The following is a 25345-nucleotide window of genomic DNA, read 5'->3' as shown; positions in this document are numbered from 1 at the left end:
TAGAGCATTACATTTGAAAACTATAGTCCCTGCAAATAATTTTTTGTACCAGTTCTTTCAATTCTGTCAACTATAACAATAACAGATAAACTCCACGACCACCCTGATGAATAGTAAGAACCTATGGGAAAAGTTACATAATAGTAGCTAACAGTAGCTTGTTCCTCTAATACTTTATTCTTTTACAGCAGACCCCCTTATATTGAGGGCATTAAATACTCAAAACACCTGATAAATCTCTGCACTTTAGGAGAACTTAGTTACCATATACCTATCCTAAACAAGTCTTCTGGCTCCTCTAACAGGCCACTTGAAAAAATTAAATCCTTCAACAACTCTGGCTCTCTTTTCAAACGTTTCAAGAAAAGTAAAAAAGACTCCTCTCTTCCTCTCTTAGTATTTACCACACTACCTGTCTACCCCAAAAAGCAAAAGAGCTACTCCACCACTTCCAGTGCTGGCATGCCAATGCTCATTTCCTGATTAACTCTCATACCTAGGATCTAGGTTCTCTCTCTGTCTCCTCTTTACTCTTCCTCTTTTTAAAATCTCATGATAGACCATTATTCTGTGTTATTACCATTTTTTTAGTTTTAGTTTTTTTCTTTTACAGTTTTTTCTTTTTTCTATTATATACCTTATGACTGGAGTATGCTTATAATATATATAGTATGCTGCTTATATTACTTGTTTTAGTAATTTTCCTGTTGTGTTTGTAACCAACTATGAAATGTATTTGTATGTAACCCCATTTGTTTATATAACTCATATTTGTTTTTTCTTTTTTTTTTTTCTTCCTGAATGTGGACATGCAGTCGGATCCCTCTGGTAACAGTGAGGGAGAGTCTTCTCAGTTCCTCATGCACACCTATAATATAGGGATATATAATCTGTGGCTCTTAGATCTTCATCTGTGCATCTCTCCTTCAAAGTTGTGTTTTGTTCCTCTAATACTTTATTCTTAAAAGCTGCTTTTATTCTGCAATGTAGTTTGGCTTGCTGAAATGTCAGACACTTGTTTTACTTGCATAGAGTTTGCTGGTTTGTAATTTTTGTTATTTAAACACTTCTTGATTGTTGGATTTGATATCACCTGTGGAAATGACTTGAATTTTTTCAGTAAATTCTTCTATTGTTTTTTAACAGTTTGAGGTCAGTCTGACTGCTGCATTTAGTCACAGCACCTTCTCTGATGGACACAGGTAACTTGTAAATGGTTCATCTCCCAAACCCCTGTTTACACTTATCAAGGGTATTCAAACTTGTCAGAGATTTGGGATGCATGGCTAGACTTAAAAAGGCCCTTGTGGTCGTTAGTCTAATAAACATCTATGAACCTATGAACATATGAACAAAAGTCTATTTACATTTGCTTATTCATGGCATAATTAGTTTCATAGTTTCATAGTATAGTACTAGGCTATCGGCCCTGGGGCATTTGTAAGCCTAGCCATAGTGATGTGGCATTTGCCACCCCATGAAATGGTACAAAAATGTACAGAATAAATTTAGAATACTGTGTCTAGTAGTGACACAATGAAGGTCCCCTTATATAATAGAATTAGTTTACTGTGCCCCTGTCTAGCAGTGACACAGATGTGACCCCTGGGGTAAACTTACGATCTCCCATCCACTCATCAAGATTTCTCTTGAAGAGAGTCAGTGAGGGGCTCTGCCTAATACGAACTGGGATCTTGTTCCAAAGCATGGGAAGCCTCTGGGTTATGAATCTATCCCTCCAGCATGTCCTATTCATACTTGTGCCGAGGTTTAAGTCTTTAGCTCTCGTGGTCCTGATGGACTTGGATTTTTTGAGGTGGAGCATGTCCATCAGATCCTGATTGGACATGGCGTTGTACGTCAGGCAGAGATCACCTCTGAGCAGGTGGTATGATACTGAATAGAGCTGAAGTTTCTTTAGTCTGGCAGAATAAGACATATGTTGGAGACCCTTGATCCTCTTGGTGAGGTACTTTTGTGGTCTCTCCAGCTGTTGCAAATGCCGGGTGAGGTCCATACCAAATGGGGCATTGTACTCAATCATGGGTCTGATGAGGGAGGAATATAGGGGTACAATGACATCCTTGGATCTGGATGTGAATCCCTTCATGATGAGGTGTGCAAGGTAGAATGTTTATCTAACCACTTTGGCAACGTGGGTATCAAATGAGAGGTCGCTGTCGACTTGGGTCCCTAGGTCTCTGATTACTTTTTCAGTACTCAGTGGGTTGCTGTCTATGTGATAATTTGTGGGTACTTTGTTTTTCCCCAAGCGGATGACTATACATTTTTGGCATTTAGTTTAAGGCCGTGACTCCGGCACCAGTTGTCCATTTCTGTGAGGCCTTTTTGTAGGATGTGTGTGTCTGCTGGTGTATCGACTATGGCGCCTAGTTTGCAGTCATCTGCAAACTTTGTCAGCCACAGCCCTCCCATGTTTGCTTTAACATCTGAGAAATAAATGCCGAACAAGAGGGGTCCCAGGACAGATCCTGTGGGACACCACTTGTGACTGGCTTTGAGTCTGACATTGCTCCAGCAATTTTAACTTTATGGGTTCTGTCCTTTAGCCAGTTTGCAACCCATCTAGTGACATAAGGGTTTACATTTAAGCTGTTGAGCTTATCTATGATGCCTGAGTGGGGTATTGTGTCGAAGGCCTTAGCCAAGTCCAGGTATGCTGTATGGACTGCTTTGCCCTCGTCAATGGCTCTAGTGACTGTTTCGAAAAAGTCAACCAGGTTTAAAAGGCAGGATCTGCCCTTTACAAAGCCGAACTGGGTGGGGTCAAGTGTCTGTAGGTCCCCTATGTCTTAAAAAGATTGCCTGTAATTGCATTGCCCATAGCAGGCTATAACATTAAACAAATTTGTGATGAGACAGGTAATATTTCAGTTGCTCTGAAAGTATTATTAAATGACAATGCATCTGTTTTGTGGGTCTTTGGATCAGTTACCTTTTACGAGAAGCCACAGCTACAGTGTTGTTCTAAATAAGGCTTTTTTTCAGCTCACTATAAAATCTTTCCTTCTCAATCTGTTGAAGAAGGTAATCATCAATGTCTTTGTTAATTACAGAATTCAGTGTTTTATGTGACTGCATGCTGAGGAACTAAGCTATTGTGGTGATAATGTGAGTTTTGAACGAAATAGCCCTACAGACAGTACCAAACAGCTTTCATGCAATTAAATCAACATTTTGGAGTTCTTATCTTTATCTCTCCTGCTCAGTGTCTCTTTCTGTTTTACAAGATAGTTCAACATGTTGCTACTTCGATGTATGTAGTGTTAATGTTAATACATCTTACATGCTGTTGTTTTTTTTCTTTGTATTGTAAAAACTGGTATGTTGACGATGCAAAATTTAACTTCCAAATATTCACAATTTTTATTTTTACATATTAGAACATTTCTCCCCAGGTTTCCATTGAAAATGGGGCACAATCATACTCCAGGTAGGCACCCCAATTACCAAAACATGTATACACTGCACATACATATACACATAAGCAAACAAACAGAATTGGCCTCAGCACAGAATACTGCAGATGAAATTAAACAGCCACTCGGAAAACAGCTCTTATCTCTGGCCTTTAGTCAGTGTCTTGTTTCAGTCCAGAAGGAAGTAACTTATTTCAGACCTTGATCAGCAGTTTTATGTTCTTATCTTTGCTTCTTCCAAGTAACAGGACAACAGTTTAAGAAATCAAAATGACAAAAGAACCTTTGGAGTTTAGCTTTGTGTTCATATCTCTGTTACTTCTGATTAGTATCTCCTTCTGTTTTATAGGACAGTTTAAGGAACCAAATTGACAATAGAACTGGCCTTGGCACAGAGTTTTACAGAGGAAACAAAAAAAAGCAATTAGAGCATGGAAGAACATAGCTGCTGCTGTTGTTGTGTCTTTCAGATTTTCCCGGTTAGGGGTCGCCACAGCAGAACTCCGGTCCGCTAATGATTGGCAGTTGATTTTTACGTGCCGAGTTGCCAGCCCTAACGCACAACCTTCAACGAAGGTACACCCATTCACACATGTCTCCACGCAGAAAACGCTCTAGCTGAGAGTTGAACCGGTCAGCGTCTTACTGTGAGGCGACAACGCTACTGCAGCACCACCACCACGGATATGGAAGAGCTATATGTCTTTTTTGCATCTCCAATAACCCATGCATTTTACAAGGCAGGAACATTTTATTAAAGCACAGAAAAAAAAACAGTCCTGACCTAATGACATGATTTTATTAAAGAAAAGAAGAAGCAGTTAAAATGGAAGCAAAACTGCCATTTTAGGACAGCATGATCATTTTCAAATCACGTCTGTTGAAGCTGCTTCCAGGATCTTGTGATCTGTTGTTTGTAATGATGTCAGATGCTCTACCTGCCCCAAGACTTCCATGTCTCACAACACCTAAAGTACTTTGTGTTACCTGGGGAGTTTCAGAGATTTTTCTGGAGTGTGAAGGAGTCTAGTTGTCACTGAGTCTATGTAGTTATGCACTAGTAGCTTCTATAAGGCTTCTTTGATGAATTGCCATCCATAGTAAATCAATTCTGAGAGACAGTTACACAATACATGCAGAACACATGATATATATTAAATAAAACAAGAGAAGGACATTCGCTTAAAGCTCAGAATATAAATTAAGCTGTTGAATTAATGTTTTGGGCCATCTATGTGAATCAGAAATCCATATGCGGTTTAAATTATGTTTCAAGGACAGTACTTTAGGCCTGCACTTATACTTTCAACTAAAGAGAACTACTCAGACCACATTTGGTAAAAAAGACTGAGATTTTTTTCAGTGGAATGAAGACAGAACATTTACCTTCTGTGAACATTTCTTTTTCATTGTGTCACTAATTACTTTTATAGTGTAGGAAGGCATGTAAACTGATATACAATAGCAGCTAGCCAGAATAAAGTAGTTAGCTGTAGTAATATATTCTAATAAAAATGTCATCTATTTATCACATAATTTTACAAACATCCATTTAACTCTTGCATACAATGAGAAACAAAAGCCTTGCTTTAAGTTAACTAACTATAGGCAGTGAGTCTGAATACATGCATCTCTCACATTTTTTTAAAGAAATGCTCATGAAAAGTATAACTAATAATGATGGAAATCAGTTATTCATTACAACTGCATGGTTATTAGTCCCTCTTTCTAATGGTTATCAGGTTTCAAAGTTACTGGAAAATTTGAAAACTGCATTTCTTTTTCAAGCAGAGACAAGAACACGACATTAAGGTGTTGACTAGTTATTTTACAGTATACATATTACCTACCTTTAGATGGTCTGTATGTTATAGTTACAGGCACAGCTGTATAAATAGGATAAGGCTTTTTCCCATCTTCTATGCCCTTCCGGTGTTCTGACAGCTTATTTTTATTTATCTGTACAAAAAACAAATGAAAGTGAAAGTATTGTTACATCAAATGGTATGTTTGTATGCGGTGTTTATATAAACATTATAAACCCAATTCTGTTCCTGTATAGAAAATACTTCTTTCCTACCAAGCCTCTGTTAGCTTTCAGACTTCACCACCATCACTAAATATCCTTCAATTATGCAACTTCTTTTCCTTCATGATCCCTACTTCCCCACTACCTGCCATCTACAACATACAGATCCCTTTACTTAACCATGCTACTAGTCAGCTTATCCTGTATTCCTTAATCATGATACTATTCAGCTTATCCTCTATTCTTCTCCTGCTACTGGGCCATCTCTCATCCAGCCATGACTCATTAATAGCTCTCACCATCTCTCCATCTCTGTTCCAGCCACCTATTCATACTTCCTCCCTGCACTCTCACGCATAGCACCAAACCTATTTAATGATGCCCCTCATCTTTACTCCAAATATAGACCGATAAACTCCATTTCAACTCAAACCAAAACAAAATTAAGTGGAGAAATACTCTCTAAAAAAAGTATCAATAGTTCTACAATATACTAAAATCCTTCTAGAAGGAGGAGGAGCTATTCACCGTAAACCAGACCCCACTTACCCACCTATCACAATGAACATCAAGACAATTCTCTTCCACACAACCCCCAAAATCAGGTAATCTAACTTTTGCTACTATAAATATTGGATGCATAAGAAATAAAATTGCTGAACTGCCAGAATTACTCAACATAAGCCTGATATTCTTGCTGTAAATGAAACTTGGCTTAAGCCCAGCATAAATTATTCCAAAACTATATATAACTATATATATATAACTATATATGACTATATAAAGAGGAAAGGTGGTGTTATTGCTGTAATATAGTCCAACTACCAGATGTCCCCATACAACAAACCAATACCAACATTAATTTTAGCAGAGCTTCTTATTACTTTCCTGAAATTAAACAATTATAAACAAATATGTAATACTGTTCTTATATCACTCCCGGCAGCAATACAGCTATACTAAAAGATATACTATATTGTATATCTATAACAATTCCACAAGAAAAAATATTACTAGATGATATGGACCTCTGGATGGTGCAATGGTGCAGCGGTAGCATTGTTGCCTCACAGCAAGAGGTTCTCCTATTCGATTCTCGGCTGGGGTGCCTTCTGTGAGGAGTCTGCATGCCCTCCCTGCATTTGTGTGGGTTTCCTCCAGGTGCTCCGGTTTCCTCCCACATTACAAAGACATGCATCTGGAGCGTTCCTTCCTGGGCCTCCGCTGAAAATTGGCTTCGTTCCTAGTCGGACTTTCCCAGTTAATAAATATTAAATAAATAAAATATGAATGTCAATTGGTTGGACATATACTCTCTAACTCCCTGAAATCTCAAGTGAACTTATTTGGTTTCATACAGCTAATCATTAGCCATGCACATTATAGCAGAGCATCAAATTCCTATTAGACTGGATCCTAGTATGAGACCCAGGCAACTACACCACCTCAGGTACAATGTCTGACTGTCTCAGTGAACATCTCTCAGTCTATACAACCAGACATCTCACACATCCACTTAAAAGCATGCTTATAAAACAATATGCAACCTTTCCAAGTTTAACCCCAGAAATGTTCATACTAACCTATCATCTGTTAATTGGAACTTCCTAAAAACCCTCCCCTTAAATGATGCTGCAAATGAATTCAATACAACTTTCCTGAATATCCTAAATAACCTTGCACCTCCTAAAAGTAAGAGACTAAAAACAAATAGTGCAATTTGGCTATCCAAAAAGTGTAGAATGTAATTAGTGTAGGAGAGTGAAAAAGTATTGAAAGAATGGGAAAATATAAAACATCACAATATCTTGAAAACTTCAGAATGCTTCACAAAAAAGCAAATTAACAAACAGAAAACACTATACTATAATAACTTTCTGAATAATAATAAACACAACCCTAAAATAATTTTAGACATCCATTAAAGAAATCTTGCATCCCAGTCATAAGTACAACTCTAACCCCTCAACCAATAACTTTTCACTCAAAACTGCAATACAATTCGACTCTTTCATTTCAACATTTCATAGAGAGTATAGTATCTGTAATCAATGATTCCCCAACATCTAATCCTAACCCTGCAAAGCAGCCATGTATCACCACATCCACTTTCACCTTCAAACCTGTGCCCACATCCTACATAAAACTACTCAAACTCAAACCATGCTCTGTTTCAGCTGACGACCTTTCAAGTGAATACTTTAAAATAGCAGCCAACAGCATTGCCTACCCTGTCTCAATCCTTCTAAATACATCAATCCAGGAATCCTACGTGTTTGTGCTCTGGAAAAAGTCACACATTATCCCTCAGCAGAAAGGATGAAATTTAATAGGCATAACTGACTTTAGACCTATAGCAATCTTATCCCACTCTAAAATACTTGAAACATGTATTCAAAAGCAACTGCTAAACTATCTCCTGCAGGAAGTGCTCCTATCCCCCACACAACATGGCTTCCATCCTTCCATAGTACTTACACTGCAGTTCTAACCTATATAGATACTGTGAATAAGGCTAGAGATAACAGCAAGCTAGTCTTCTCCTTATTTGTAGACATGTCTAAATCTCAGCACAGTTTGTCACAACAAGCTTCTACTTTAAATGTCTTCATTAGGTCTCTGTCAGCCTACTCTTCTATGATTCAAAAGCTGCCTATCCAATATGTATCAGTCAGTAAAATGGCACTCCACCCCTCTCCATATCTCCAAGTCACCACCTTTGTACCATATCTGCTTTTACTGTATTTGTGTTTCTTCCTACTTTATTTTGCTTTTGCGTCATCTTAATAGTACTCAATTGTATTTATTACTGCTTGGTAACTGTAATATACTTCTCCAAACTCCACAAACCAAAGCAAAAAACACGAAAGCGAGGACGAATGCAGGCTGGAAAAATACTCCAATTTTATTAACACACAAAGCCACGAATTTGTAGTACACAGAATGAACGCCTTCACAATTACAGCATTTTCGTCCAAATGGACTTCATCAGATAAAAATGCCTTAATACTTTAAGGTGTTTTATATATAAAAACAATTTCCACAAGCACCAATCATTTATCCATCCCATTTTAAACCTACAAAACAACCTACAAGCTACTGAATAAATAATTATTTCATCACTTCCTGTTTCAACAATAATTGATTCTTTGTTATATAAATAAACATTTAAATAAATAAATAAGCTTTATTTATACATTAAAAACTCCTATAAATGTGTTGACTGATTATAAATATTCTAAATTACTTGTTAAAAATGTTCTTTAAAAATATCCTGTTAAAAGATTAGTGAAACTATTCTAACCTGAATGCTTAATACAAATGTTGCATAAAATACAGCAAGGGTGACACCTACTGACAGAATCTGGTAGGGGAATACTAAGATCACACTCTAGCAGATCTGATTTTCAAGAGGGGCAAAATGGAAATATATTCATTTAGCCCAGGCATTTTATTCGTTTATTAGTTTTCGCTTCTCGCTTTCGTGTTTTTTGCTTTGGTTTATTACTGCTTGGTGTAACTCATTCTAAGCCTTTTAGTTTAAGCACTTGGGCTTCAAACCAGTTGTTTTACATTAAGAAGGTTTGTGGTCTGCACTGTTGTGGCAGAACAGGTAGCTTACATCCTTCTAAGTTGGGAACTGCTGATTGAGGGCTCAGTGTCTGTTATTCTAAAAGTGTATTAATTCTGGTTTAAGCACTTGGGCTTCAGGCCAGTTATTTTACATTAAGAGGGTTCGTGGTCTGCACTCTTGTGGGAGGAGAGGCTGGACTCTGCCCTTCTGAACTGGGAATTTCTGGTTAAAGGCTTATAGTGCCTGCATATTTGAACTGCTTCTTACTGAAATTGGTACAATTTGTTTGCTGTAGCATAGACTAGATCCAGGCCTGCTGAATCTAGCTTTGTTTGTATAACTTGAGCACTAATCCAAGCATTCTTTAAAGTATTCAATTGTATTTATTACTGCTTGGTAGTAACTTGATTAAAGTGTAGCTATCATTCTAAGTCTTTTGGATTAAGCACTTGGGCTTCAGACCAGTTGTTTTACATTAGGAAGGTTTGTGGCCTGCACTGTGGTGGCAGGACAGGTAGCTTACATCCTTCTAAGTTGGGAACTGCTGATTGAGGGCTCAGTGTCTGTTATTCGAAAAGTGTATTAGTTCTGGTTTAAGCACTTGGGCTTCAGGCCAGTTATTTTACATTAAGAAGGTTTGTGGTCTGCACTCTTGTGGGAGGAGAGGCTGGACTCTGTCCTGAGCTGGGAATTTCTGGTTAAAGGCTTATAGTGCCTGCATATCTGAACTGTTTCTTACTGAAATTGGTACACCTTGTTTGCTGTAGCATAGACTAGATCCAGGCCTGCTGAATCTAGCTTTGTTTGTATGCTTGTTGTTTGTTTGCTTGTTATTTCCCTGAAACGCTAATTCCACCTAAAACGCGGATTTTCAGCGCTTCTGTGGATCCCTAGTGATATCTGCATTGCTTACTGTACTTATCTCCTTGTTTCACTTGAAAGAAAGTTACTGTTTGTCGTTTTTGCATTTAAGTTACCTGTAACACATTGCATTTAAGTTACCTGGCACTTGCTCACTAAAGCAATTATATAAGTCAGCACTACAAAATTAAAAGCACTGCGCCCTCACAAACTCCCCTTGAGTACCTTGTTCCCCACTGGCCCTTTTTTTCAATTATAAAGGAATTCCCAATACTATTCTAGCATGTCCAAAGGTCAGTTGTCAATCTCCTCTCCAGTCCAGCTGGTGAATCTGGGAATCTTGAGGCAATGTTACAACTGCCTCATGTACACAGACAACCCTCTCCTCCTCCCAACAAATTCCAACACATGTGAGAGATGCAACCATATAGCCAAACTGGAGGCTAAGCTCTCTCAACTCAGTACTGGCGTAACCAGTCAGGAGGAGAAGAAACCACACTCACTACAATTCCTGTCTCACATAGACCTACCACGACAGCAAACCAAACACATAAACACACAAAAACATACTCGGAGGCTCTAAATAAAAATTTGCCTAAGCAGCAGAGACCTCCAAAGCAGACATCCAAGCAACCGCTACCCCAAAACAAAACACATGCAACACATAGCTCACAAAGCCAGTGTGCCAAACAGTCACAGCCCTTAAGGCTAAACAACACACCTGATACACTTGTAATAGGTGACTCTATCGTCAGGCACACTGACGTCCCGCTCACTAGGCTGAACAAGGAGAAGGTCACAGTGAGCTGCCTGTTGGGCGCTAGGATCCGCCACATAACACAAGCACTCAGGTCACTCCAAGGCAAGTACAAATATGACTCGGTCATTGTCCATGCTGGTGTGAATGACCTGAGACGTACTTCCCTGGACTACATGAAAAGAGACATAGAGGAGCACTCTGAGCATGTAGCCCAGGCCGGTATGACCCTGGCCTTGAGTAGCATCTTACCCTCACCAAGAATGATGCCACAATATGAAGACACGATGATCAATTTCAACAATTGGCTTAAGTATTGGTGTCATTCAAAGGGGATCCAATGCCTGTCAGCCTGGGATGACATGCTCGACAAGCCACGATGCTTCGCTAGGGACGGCTTGCACCTGTCACCCCTGGGCTTTCGGATATTGGCAAAGGCTCTTGCTTCCCCCATAGTGCCTTTTTTAGGCAAGGCTCAAAAGACAAACCCACCCTCCATAGGTATCACAAGGATAAAAAACTAAGAGTAATGCTACTCAACGCCAAAAGTCTAAACCTCAAGATGCACGCACTCGAAACTCTCCTTAGCATGGAGAACATTGATATCTGTGCAGTAACAGAAACCTGGTTCAAGGCTCCCGAGAGCACCCCAGCACTACCAGGTTATACCTCATACCATGCTTTTCGGCCCCAAAACTTGGACCAAACCACAAAAGGAGGGGGAGTATCAATATTCGTCAAAGATACCCACACCTCCAGGTTGGTGGCACAGCACGAAGCATCAGAGACTATCCATGTGCAACTAACAGTGGGTAAAACTGCCTTCCAGTTTATAGCCTGCTACAGACCACCCTCCCAAAACCCAGGAACCCCACTCGGCCTTCCTGAGAACACTGGAAAATATGAAGGTCTCTCCAAACACCATTATACTTCAACTACCCAAACATAAACTGGGAGCATTACTCTAGCTCCAACACCCTAGCCCAAAGGTTCCTAGAATTTATAAACTCAAATGCTATGGAGCAACTTGTTACCACTCCCACAAGAGGGGAAAACATACTGGACCTGATCATCATCAACATGGGGACTCTATGCTCCAGACCAGAAGTGTATCCCTCATTGGTAAGATCAGACCATAAACTAATCTCACTGGATATTCACATCCCGACCCCATCCCCTGCCCAGAAAACCACAGTGAAAAACTTCTCTAAAGCAAATTTCACACTCCTCAAAACCGAGGTGGAATCCTTCAAAGCCCCCGAGCCTGTGGAAAATACATCCCAGACCGCAGAATCCTTTATAAACGCATTCTATGAACACCTTCAGGAATGCATGGAACATGCAATCCCAAATAAAACCAAGACCCAATCCTCCAAAGGAAGACATCCTGTCTGGTGGACCCCAGCCATAAACTATACAACAGAAGGAGGAAGCTACTACATGATAGAGCAAAATCCCAAAAAGGGAAGGCATCTCTGATCAGTATTAGCAAAAAACTACGGGCACTCATAAAATCGTCTAAGGCCAGCTTCGAGAGAAAAACTGCACAGGACACTAAGGATAATCACAAAGCTTTCTTTAGTTATGTTAGGAACCTGGGTGGGAATTCCCAGATATGCTCAGAATTAGTCCAAAATGACAAAAAATACATCGAACCCACAGACATTTCCAACATCCTAGCTGACAGGTTCAGAGCAAACTTCTCCCCACCCTCCCCACCAAAAGGGCAAATATCTATCCCAGCAGAGTGCTGCCCCCCTGACATCTCAGATGCTCAGGTAAGAGCCACCCTCTCCAAAGCAAAAATCACAGCATCAATGGGACCAGACAGTGTCCCGGGCTGCGTCCTACATGAACTCCAAGAAGAGCTAAACCCAAACATAAAACTACTGTACAATCTCAGCCTTACTACAGGATATGTACCCAAAGAGTGGCGTACAGCAACAGAGGTCCCTCTCCACAAAGGTGGTGCCTCAATGGATCCTGGAAACTATCGCCCCATAAGCCTGACTAGCTTGGTCTGCAAAGCTATGGAAAGGATCATCATGAACCTCATAAATAAAGATATTGGGGATCTACAGACACTGGATCCTACCCAGTTCGGCTTTGTTAAGGGCAGATCCTGCCTCTTAAACCTGGTCGATTTCTTTGAAACAGTCGCTAAGGCCATTGACGAGGGGAAGGTGGTCCACACAGCCTACCTGGACCTCGCAAAAGCCTTCGATACAATACCCTACTTGGGCATTATAGATAAGCTCACCAGCTTAAATATAAACCCCTATGTCACTGGATGGGTTGCAAACTGGCTCAAGGACAGAACCCACATGGTTAGAATTGCTGGAGCCATGTCAGACTCCAAACCAGTTACAAGTGGTGTCCCACAAGGCTCAGTCCTGGGACCTCTCTTGTTCGGTATATATTTCTCTGAGGTACAGGCCAACACGGAAGGACTGTGGCTGACCAAGTTCGCAGATGACTGCAATCTGGGCGCCATAATCGACTCTCCAGCCGACACAAGCATCCTCCAAAAGGGCCTCATAGAAACAGACAACTGGTGCCAGAGCCATGGCCTCAAGCTAAACGCTAAAAAGTGTATAGTCATCCCCTTTGGCAAAAACAAAGTGCCCACAAATTACCACATAGGTGGTAATCCATTAAGTACAGAAGAAGTAATTAGGGACCTGGGGACCCAAGTTGATAGCAATCTCTCATTTGACAAGTGGTTAGAAAAACATTTTATATAGCCTACCTAATCATGAAGGGATTCACATCTAGATCAGGGGAGGTCATCATGCCTCTTTACTCATCCCTCATCAGGACCATAATTGAGTACAATGCCCCTTTTGGGATGTACCTTACCAGACACCTGCAGCAACTGGAAAGACCCCAAAAGTACCTCAACAAGAGGATCAAAGGGCTCAAACAGATGCCATATGCTGCCCGGTTAAAGAAACTCCAGCTCTACTCAGTGGCATACCGCCTGCTCAGAGGCGATTTGTGCCTGACGTACAAAGCCATGTCCAATCCGGAATTAATGGACATGCTGCACCTCAGAAAATCCAAATCCCATCGAGCTACGCGCTCGAGAGACTTGAACCTCAGCACTGAAATAAATAGGACATGCTGGAGGGACAGATTCATAACCCAGAGGCTCCCTTCACTCTGGAATAAAATCCCAGTACAGGTTAGGCAGAGTCCCTCATTGACTCTCTTCAAGAGGAATCTTGATGAGTGGATGGGAGATAGGTTTACCCCGGGTATCACTTCTGTGTCACTGTTAGACAAAGGCACAGTATACTAACATCAAAAAAGGGCATAGCAAAATTAATTTAAAATGGGTGGCGAAAGCCAAACACACTCTGGCTAGGCTTATAAATGCCCTAGGGCAGATAGCCTAGTATGAACCTATGAACCTATAAGGCTCTATCTTTGGTCCTGTCTTCTTTAACATTCTTATCAACACCCTCCAAACATTCACAAAACAGGACTCCCTAATACAGTGTGCATATGACTCCACGCTCATTTGCATATCCAACAACATAGCACACCTCCAAAAAATTACTCAGAAAGCTTTAACATCAACTGAAACATGGTTTTGTAACTCACAACTCATGGTCAACCTTAAAAAAGACAAACCTCCCTTTTTCCCCAAACCCCACTCCCATGAAAAAAACAAAATTTGAAGTCCCCTCTCATGATAATAGAACCATTGAAGTCACTTCTCATAGCAAATTATTAGAGGTGAAAGTGGATGATAATCTTAAGCTTGACTGTTGCTATATAAAATTGCATAAGAAAAACTAATAAAAAACTAGGACTGCTTCATAGAGCCAAAAACTTTCTTGCCGATGCAACTAAAGCTACAATTGCCACTACTTATCTCCTCCCCACATTTCTTGATGGTACTCCCATCCTTACTAGCCTTCAGGCATCAATAAAATCAAAACTTGAGCAATGATATAACAAAGTTGCTAAATTTGCAGCAAATGCCCCTTTCAGAACCCACTGCTTTATAGCACTAAAAAGCCTAAATTGGTTAGAACTATCCCATCAACTAACATATACACAGCTTTTTACAACCTACGAAATTACGCAGAATCTGTTTGTCCAGTATTAAATAACATTCTACACAACTATGTTCCCAGCGAGTCATTATGATCCATTGACCAAAAACTCCTGTCTGTCCACAAACTTATCAAATCTGCTGGGCATTGTCTGTACTTGTATCATGTTGCTAAGGCCTACAACTCCTTATCTCTATCCATCAGGTCAATACCCTCCCTCCCATACTTCAAAATTATTCTGAAAGACCTCAGAAAGAGAGAGGTTGGAGGCAAAGTGAATTAGGATAAGAGCTATTTAGTGCAGCATATAGCAGTGCGTGAGATATGATAGTGTGTGTGTAGGGACAAACTACTGATTTACATTAAGAAATGAAAGGTTGGGGGGGTGGAGCCTGAATGGCTAACTGAAAGCAGCAGTATTTTAGAGCTCCATATAACTAGTTAAATAAAACAGGAAAATATTCTTTTTTTTCTTCAAAATATAACATCTTATAGATAAAGGACCAAATTACATCATTAGAAACATTGGTGAAGTTATACAAATAACTTCCTGTCAAAAAGCTTGGAGATATACTCACTTGTTAAAATGAGCAACTCAAGACATTCTCACCAGGATGCTGCCCTTAAAGAAGGAACTACAATGGACGACATCTACCCTGCAGGAGCTGTCTTTGAAGACGGATGATTTTAAAGAAAAACTAGAAAATCTTAAAACAAGCAGTCAAAAACACACTGACACTCTCAAGGAAATGTTACAACACTAGACAAGGATAACAGGTATAGAAGCTTCACTAAATGACATAGAAAGTAGACTTAAGGAAGAGGAAAGACAAAAAGAACCGCTTCTTAAGCAAAACATTTGGCTGGTTAATAAAGTAGTTGACTTGGAAAATAGGGAGAGGAGAAATAACATCAGGATTTTCGGATTACCTGAAAACATAGAAGGTGAGGATATCATTTCCTTTTTATCAAGCTGGATCACTGACTTTTTAAATTTAAAAGAAGGACTTTCCTCTGGCATTGAAGGGGCACACAGAGCTCTTGGGAAACCTGCCACTAACTCAAACTCTCCTCCTAGGTCAATAATTATCAAATTTCTTTCATACTTGGACAAGGAACCGATTTTAAGATCTACTTGGAGGAAGGCACCTCTAAAATATAAACAGAGTCTGATAAGGTTGGATAACAGCTATTCTTCCAGAATAATAGAACAAAGGAAAAATGTTTGGCCAATAATAACATTTCTGAAACAAAATAACATCAAGACTCAGCTTGCATATCCAGCTAAGATAAGAATACTGTAAGCCAATGAGATGAGGACTTTTATTAACTTAGAGGAAGCCTCATCATTTATTAAAACTAATAATGTGATTACTTTACCAGAAGATATGGATTGGATGTCACCTTCTCTCAAGAGAACAAAAGAAACAAATGTCTGGACAGACATCAAAAAGAAGAAGCAAAAGACTGATACTGTTACAGCCAAATCTCTCAAAGCATCTACTATGATATGAATTGTTTTAACATGACTTTAAAGGACCAATTTTACTGCTTGGAATTTTAAAACAAAGGCAACTAACTAATGGAACCTTTAACTCTATTTTTTGAAAAGAGATGACACATGAGAATTTTTACATTACTTCAGGTATGTAAAACAGGGTACTTTTCTTTCTCAGAAGGAGGGTTATATAGCACATAAAATATATACATTGTTAATCAATACACACAGTATGTGTGTGTTTTTTTTATCTCTTTTTTCTCAATATTTATTTTTATCTGCATCTTGTCTCCCTTTCTATATTCTTTCCTATTTACTATACTAATGTTTGTTCTTTTTTCGTCTTTTCCCGGTTAGGGGTCGCCACAGCGGAACTCCGGTCCGCTAATGATTGGCAGTATATTTTTAAGGTGCCAAGGTGCAAGCCCGGCGCCCAACCTTCAACGAAGGCATGCCCATTCACGCATGTCTTTCGAACGCCACTCGACTGCGGGGAAGACATGCAAACTCCACACAGAAGGCGCTCCAGCTGAGAATCGAACGGGAGAACCTCTTGCTGTGAGGCAACAATGCTACCGCTGCACCACCGCGGCTTCCTATTTACTATACTAATAAGGTTCATATATATTTAATAACCCACTACCTATACAAAGATAAATAACACTCTAAAGTAATCTAGTTATAGGGTAGATTAATAGGAAAAGTGGACTCAATTAGATGTTATTACAATATTTATTAGATTGATGATAAACACTGTTATGCTTATTGGGTTACGGGACATGTTCGCAATTAACTCTGACATGTTTTGTTTGTATACATATACCAGTTGAATTATTTCCTATTAGTATTAACAAAATATATAAAAGGAGGGAAAATGTACTGTTGGTTGAGAGAAATGAAGCTTTTTTTCTTTACATTCTGTTAGCCTTGTGAACTATTTCAGTTTTCTTAACATTCACTGTTTAGGAACCGCTATATTTGCGTTGCCATGGCAACAGAAAACAATTGCGGCAGTTTCTATGGGCACTGTGAATCTGCGAAGTGCATTTAGCCTTGCAGATAACAAATAAAAAAGCAATGTTATTTAGTCATTAAATTGAAATATAACCTAAGGAAGGGTAAATTAAACAACATAATAAGACAACTTGTAAATACTTTATAAACTACCCACATTGGATTACACATACCTGGAAACTCACCTGAAATGTCCCCAAACTACATGTGCACTTAAATGAAGATGCCTGATTAAAAAGTATTACTCAATTTAGCATGCTGACTCCATAAGCTGTCTACTCTACAAATGTTGCATTTTATATGTTTACTTGCAAATTACAGTCTCTAGAGCACACGAAAATATATATATTACTTCTTGCAACATGTTATCTTTGCTGTAACCTTACACTCTGTACAAACTCATTTGGCAACTGCTAAACTATTCATTTAAAATATCAGTTTAAATATTAATTGTGCCCTTGAAATGCTGCTGCCTTTTTGACAAACTACAATCTGAACTGAAAAATGAATGATTTGAAAGAAATGAAGTACTGCACAGATTTCAAAAGACAGTTCTTGACACTACAGTATAAGTAGAAATGTATACATACAAGGAAGAATTGAAATGTTTTAATCTTCTAGTTAAAATAGCTTACTGTTGACATTTTGCTTTATCAGAAAGATTAAAGAGCTAGGAAATTACTATTATTTTGTCTTTATAATGTTTACTAGAGAGATGTTAGACACTGCTTTGTTTAATGGATTGCGAGTCATGTTTATGACGGACTACTGAATGTTATATTTGTTTACCTATGTTTGCTGAATTAGTTTTATTAGTACTGATTTAAACCAAAAAAGAAGGGAAACCTCTGCTTTTGGCTAAAGGAGATGAGGCTTAAGTGTATTCTAACTGCCCCGTGAACTCTCTCAGACGCTTTAAACACTACTTGATTAAAACTTACCTAAGGCAAGTCTTAATGACTATATGGGTACGTATACATTCATCCTAGACCTGATGTGATTTCCCTTTCTGGAAGCAAGAGGTGTCCTATGCAGGGTGGGGATTGTCAGGGTGATCATAGTCCATGGTTTGACTCTGCTTTGTAAGTCTATAAATCGGTGAAAGCACTGGACACTGGAATGCAAGGCGCCTCTGCTCAGAGACAGGATAGTACTGATAAGCCATGTCTTTTCATAAGTTTGAGTTGAAGTTGGTGAGGATGAAGAAAGGGAAAAAAAGGAGAGCGAAACACCTACAGTAAATGTGTGCTTCATTGGTAATCAGCCATTGTCTCCTACAGAGTTTTTTAGCCAAACTCTTCTAGTACTAATCCATTTGATGTTGGCTTATCTAGTGTTTGCTCCTCTATTGTGTTTAATTTATCCGAAATGACATATCTGACATTTTTTTCTGTCTCAAGCCTAACCTTCACTTGTCCTACTGATGCTTGGCTACTTGCAGTCAGGCTGCCCAGCAGAGCTGTAGCTACCTGTTCTGGTGCCCAGTGTGTCATCTGATGCGGTGACTCCTTCTTCAACTTAAAACTGAGAAGCAAAAGAAAAAAAGATTCTTCATGCACTTGAAAAGTAAGAAAAAAAAGGTAGTTTTCTGCTCTATACACCTCTAAATCTGTAACAAGAAAATGCCAACTAAAATGCTTCAATTCTACCCAGAAATGCAGTACCAGTAATGCACTAAACACCAGTTGCCATTGGCTAATTATGCCGTCTAACACTTTGCCCCCTTTACCCCACCCTAGGTATGCTTATGCCATCCAGTGCTGATTAAGTCAGCTTCACTGTATTTAGGTGGGTTAGGTTTTGGTCTAACAGGCACTGGCTTGCCTGGTGACTCTTCCTTAATTGCTGTCCTTGGCAGGAGTTCCTCTGCAGACAATGGTTCTCTTACCTTCATAAGTCCCCAACTTGTATAGCAAGGTTCCCCTCCTGCCACTACCACCTGGAGCTTCCTCCTCAGATTCAAATATGAGCCAGTATATTCCCCAGTGCCTAGTCAGACTGCAGAGTATAGAGGACACTGGAGTATTTTGTTCAAACTGACCTAAAATGTTTCTAGTCAAAACATGGCACGTTAAACTTGCCCCTGAGATTTACGTATAAAGAGGAGGGCAATTCTGTCTTTCACCCCCTCCTGAAAATTCCAACTTTGGTCAAATACGTTGTTTAAGTTGTCATGGCATCAACAGCTACTGATGACAATCTATTCAGAATTTTTGAATCTGCAATGTATATTTAATTATGCAAAAAATAATCATTTAGATGTTCATAATGTTTAGTCTATGTAAAAGGAATGTAAATTAAGGGAGAAAGGGAAAGGAAGAAAGAGAGGAAAAAAGGGGGGAATGAAGGAGGGAAAAATGAACAATATGACATAGATAACTTTAAAATACCTCCTGAATTATTCTAATCAGATCACACAAACACACACACACACACACATATATATATATATATATATATATATATATATATATATAAAATGGTCTGAAATAGTCCCTTAATATCTATACATTTCAACAAATTTGCTTAATTAAATTGTTATATATAGTGAAACGTGATATTTGGAACTGTATGTCTTATAAATGTTATACAATGTATGTTAACTTGTAAATGACAATCTCCAATGTATACTGAAAAGTAACATATTCTTACAAGTTAGCTTTACAGTAATCACACACACTTGCAAACTCATTTGATTTCTGATAAACTACTTAGTTTGAGAATAAGAATTTTCATGTTAACAAATTTAATCTTTGATAATATATTAATTAATTTGCATAAACATGCTAGCTTATATAGAGATGATTATACTGTTGACTTCTATTTGAAAAGGGCATAACACAGTAATTATTAGAAATAGAAAGTATTAATAAAAAGCATTTTGAATCTATAAGGAAATATAATTAAAGAGACAGTAAGTGATATAAATAACCTGTTAGAAGATCGCTTAATGAACACAATTTAGTGCTTCTGACATCCAAAGTAATATTTGCATGGATTTATAAAGAAAAAAAATGCATACTGACAACTACGCAATTGAAATTTTATGCACAGAAACAAGACAAAAGTTGTTATGCTCCTAGAATAAACTAATTTTAGAACATATTTACTTAATGAAAGCTAATACAGTTTTCACTTAAAAACACTGCTCTACACTACTACAAGGCCTACTTATACCCTAAATTACTAGAAGTAGCAAAAGTGTTATTCCTATAGCATTGGTTTAAACTTTTACATGTTACACTATTGCTAGTAATTTTCACAGATTAATGTATAAACATGCCTAATAGGTATAAAGAACATGCCTTAAACTCCAAGGACATAATTTGACAGACTGATTACATTACATACTGTAATAAACATCTTCAGTTACAAACCTGTAAATATTTGTGACATCCAAACAAGACACTATATATATACACAGAGATAGAGAAACCTGTTTGTAAACAGGTAAATAACACATGAGAGAACCTGGTTTAGTTTCTCCATATGGAATTAATTTCAATGAGGTATCATTAAGTAACATACTTACAGGTTATAGTACCTAAATGAGTTAACATTATAGTGTATAATAAACAAGATTGGGCACTATACAACCTTGAACCAATAAAAAAATAATAATAAATGGGGGAAAAAGAAAAAAAAAAGACAATCCCTCAGGACATATATTAATTACTTAATATAGCTGTAAATACATTACATGTTTAAGATCTCTTAGGGGTAACTATATATTGGATATTTTCTAAGTCAATAAAATAGTTGTTTACACTACGAGTAATTCATCCTGATGTATAAAATAATATAGAATAATAATAGAATAATATAGAATTTCATATCTCTTTTAATAAAATTCTCCATACAACAATTTAACATATAGAGCTCAGTTGATATTGTTGGTTAAAGGTATGAGTGATAATCCCATAGATCTATCTTTATCTATTGGATTAGGAATTACTTTCATTCCATATTTAATGGGGAATTCATATTTACTTGTATTTGATACTTTAGAATCAATGTTTTATAAAAGTACTTTTTAAAGCCTGACCAGAATTCTATTCTACTTGTATTTAAAGAAGAAAGAACACTGAATAGCACTTCTAAGTTTACACACATAAACATAGCATTCATTGTTATCAGATAATATGGTATAACAACTATAATTTAAAAAAAACAAAAAAACAAAATGCTTCTTCCAACAATAACTTGAAATGGATTTAACATTCTTATCCTGAAATACTAATGGCTTAAATAATGCAAGTAAAATATCAAACTCCTCCTATAGAACAAAGACAAAAGGAGTATCAATTATCTGCAAGAAAAACATAATCACTCCAAAAGTTATTTATAAAAATGAAGACAAAGAAGGTCTACTAGCATTTGTTATAGTCAAATTTAATAACAGAATATGGACTTTAGCCAATCTATATTGGTTCCCAGGAATTGGAGCAAGAACGGTTAAAAAAACACCTAGATTTTATTTCCAACAATTATAAAGGAAACCTAATATTGGGAGGAGATTTTAATTGTATCGTAGAAGCTTCTGAAACCACCAAGAAATCTTTTCGCATAGCAACTATTTCAAAATCCTTAAAAAGATGGATTGATTCATTTCATTTAATAGACACTTTTAAAATAAAAGATGATAAATCTTTATTATTTTCCTATAAAGACCATAGATTTGGAACACAAACCAGAATAGACCAATTATTCGTAGTTCAAAATTTACAAACAAAAATCCTCAACTTCTCAATAGTTCCATGCCGCTTCTCAGATCATGACTCACTGATAATGAAATTCCAGACAGAGTTTAAACCATTAATCTTCTCAACTAGAATTCCATCATATATCACGAAATTTAAAGAATTCAGACACTGGATGTTGTCAGAACTATAATTATTTCTTGAAATTAATAATACAACAGAAATCAGTAGAGTCATGGCATGGGACTCATTAAAAATGTATTTATTTGTTAAGTTAGAGAGTGGAAATCTGAATCACTAGACTTGCAAACCAGACTCTTGATAGCAAAATCTGAAAAAAAATCAAAATTGTCCAGAAGTCAAAAAGGAAATAGTGGAATTAAATAAAAAATATAATGAAATTCTAACACACAAAACTTGTCTAGCCTTGGAAAAATTAAAATCAAATGCATTAGCCACCTCCCCCAGATATCTACATAACTTATCTACAAGAATTAAAATACAATCCAAAGCAAACAACATTAGCAATATATATCATAAAAAGAAAGGGAAAAAAGTATCAGATATAGGAGACATCCTTGAAGCATTTTGGTTCCATTATATGGAACATTTCAAAAAAGAAGATTTAAATGCCAACCAATTAAACTTAGATACAAACCTTATCAATATAAATAAAATTCCAGAAAACTTAAAATAAGACTTACAAAAACCTATATCCTACACATAAATTGTTGACAAGATAAAATAAAGTAAATCTAACAAAGCTTCTGTGATAGATGGTATAATTACGGACATTTACAAACTCTTCCCTTCAACAGTAATCTCCCTTTTTCATAAAACTTTGCTAGAAGTCCAGTCAGAAGCAAAACTACCACCCTCATGGAAATATTCTCTCATAACACCAATTCTAAAAGATAATAAACCACCGAACCTTTGCACCTCATATAGATCTATATCATTACTGAATAATGATTACAAAATATTTATGTCAATCTTAGCTAACAGAATGAAAATCCCACTTTCAAAGACAATTAATAATGACCACACTGGATTTATATATATCAGGCACACACATGACAATACTAAAAGGATACTTACTCTTACAGATTATGTGAATAAAGAAGATAGAGAAACACTTGTAATCGGATTAGACATAGAAAAAGCCTTTGACTCCCTCAACTGCGACTATCTATTTAAAACTTTAGCATTATTTGAATTTCCTCCTTCCTTTATTTTACTACTAAAAACATATCTATTAACAACTTAGCCTACATTAAATTAGGCCCTTTCACCTCAGAATATATCCATATAATGAAAGGTACTAAACAAGGATGCCCCCTATCACCTATTCTATTTGCTTTGGCTATAGAAATACTTGCATAAATAATATGTAATAATCCAAGAATAAAAGGAATAGAAGTCTATGACCAGTACAGCTCTAAAATAATGCTTTTTGCTGATGATATTTTATTAACCCTATCAAACTCCAGAGAGTCATTAGAAAAGCTAGAAGAAGTAATGGAGAAATTCTATAAGATCTCAGGTCTTCACTTTAATAGATCATAATCAAAATTTCTATTTTTAAATAAGAAAAAATAATTACAAGTTAAAGATAAACCCATCATGGGAAAACAAGAACGTACGCTAAATTATTTAGGAACAGTGTTATGCAAAAATCTAAACAAAACATTATTAATAAATTATAAAAACATTATTGAAACAATAAAAATATATATGGAAAAGTGGAACAAAATAATATTAACTTTTGAAGACAGATTGCAATTAACAAAAATGGGCTTACAGCCAAAAATACTATATGTAGCATTAGCAATACAGTTAGTTTCTGAAAGATGCACTCTTAAAGAAATAAACTCATGTTTAATAAAATTTTTATGGTATCCCAAAAAGAATAGAATAGCTCTAACACATGACATTAGACCCTGGAAACAATGAGGATTGAACTTCCCAGAAATTGAAACATATATAAAAGCATCTGTGCTTAAACCTACACTAGATTGGATAAACCCAAATGACTTTGCCAAATGGAAAGAATTCACAATGGTTATATTAATAAATGAATTTAATCTATTAAAAAAATTCTTAATACTAGACAAATCTAACAAACCTTGGTACATACTATGCATTAGTATACAATATAATATAACAAAACCTTCTAAAACATTTCTGATTAATCATTACATTAATTCCTTTAGGAAACTTATCAGTGCAAACATAGATCTAAAACTTTGGTTTGACCTTTTAGCCCCGTTTACCATCACTAAGAATTTTCCTCACAAAATATATAGGGAAACAATAACCTCCTGGGAACAAAATGGATTCTTATACTGGTTTAAATGTGTAACAAATTAAATGTTTTAGATATACATATGATAACAACTACTTACAATATTCCAACACAGGACTGGTTAACCTTACAAAGTATTCTAATGTACACTCAAGATTTATGCAGATTAATTAATAATTCCTCATTTATAGATATACCAAATCTAATAAGTTGTCTATATGAATTTATATATAACAGTTGTGAAAAGAAAAATTCCATTTCAAATCTATACAAAGAGTTAATAACATATAAAACAATTCCCAAACCATCATAATGGCAGTTCTTAATAAAAGGCTAGTCATTACAGTTAACAGAAGAAATTAAATCTAACATCTTACTATCAGTTAATCATACTTCTAACACACAGTACTGGAAAATATTTAATTGGAAATGCTTACAAAGAGCATTTTTAACACCAAACAGAATTAAGAAGATCAGTTCTACTACAAATGGTTTTTGATGGAGGTATGAACAGTCAAATAAAGCAGAGTGGAATCATATTTTTTATGAATGTAGTAAAATTAAATCATATTGGAATGGAATTAATCATTTTTTACAAGCTTTATTTAATGAATCTTTTACCTTAACTAAAGCATTGAATATATTAAATGTAAATGAAGGTCCCTACCTGAATAAGACAAATATGTATTTGTTATGGACAATACTTGCTATATCTAGGAAATGCATAACCAGAAGGTGGAATTCAAATACATCACCAACCTCAGAAGAATTCTACACTTTACTGATGACAACTGCATTGATGGAAATAAAAATCAAAGAACTACGAATCTATCCCAGGCCATTGGTAAATAATCCATGGAAGAAAGTTATATCTTTGTTGGACACTCTGCAATAATTAATATTGTCACTCTGATAACTGATCTGTCAATTCTGTATTTACTAATATACATTGAATATAACTGAAAGTCAGGCTAATGTAAATATTGTATATAGTTGTTTAAAATGATACTTAAAAATAGTATGAAAATGTTATATTTAATTGAAAATAAAAAATACTTGTGTAAAAAACAAAAAACAAAAAAAAAATGAAATGAAAGGTTAAT

General features: G+C 36.7%; 1 protein-coding gene across 3 annotated transcripts in view; it reads right to left on the bottom strand.

Annotated features, from left to right (window-relative positions):
- LOC122793577 (cytosolic phospholipase A2 gamma-like) overlaps positions 1-25345 on the bottom strand; it is a 1122344-nt gene that overhangs the window by 502971 nt on the left and 594028 nt on the right. For all 3 annotated transcript variants that reach the window (XM_044061746.1, XM_044061744.1, XM_044061745.1), the window contains one exon: positions 5291-5399. In XM_044061746.1, the coding sequence (XP_043917681.1) occupies positions 5291-5399 (109 nt within the window). The remainder of the gene's footprint in view (positions 1-5290; positions 5400-25345) is intronic.

Source organism: Protopterus annectens, chromosome 2.part0 (genome assembly GCF_019279795.1).
Source record: "Protopterus annectens isolate FY-2018-M chromosome 2.part0, PAN1.0, whole genome shotgun sequence".
Classification (NCBI taxonomy): Eukaryota; Metazoa; Chordata; order Ceratodontiformes; family Protopteridae; genus Protopterus; species Protopterus annectens.
Note: the sequence above shows the minus strand (reverse complement) of the source record. Positions and strands in the feature narration are given on the sequence as shown.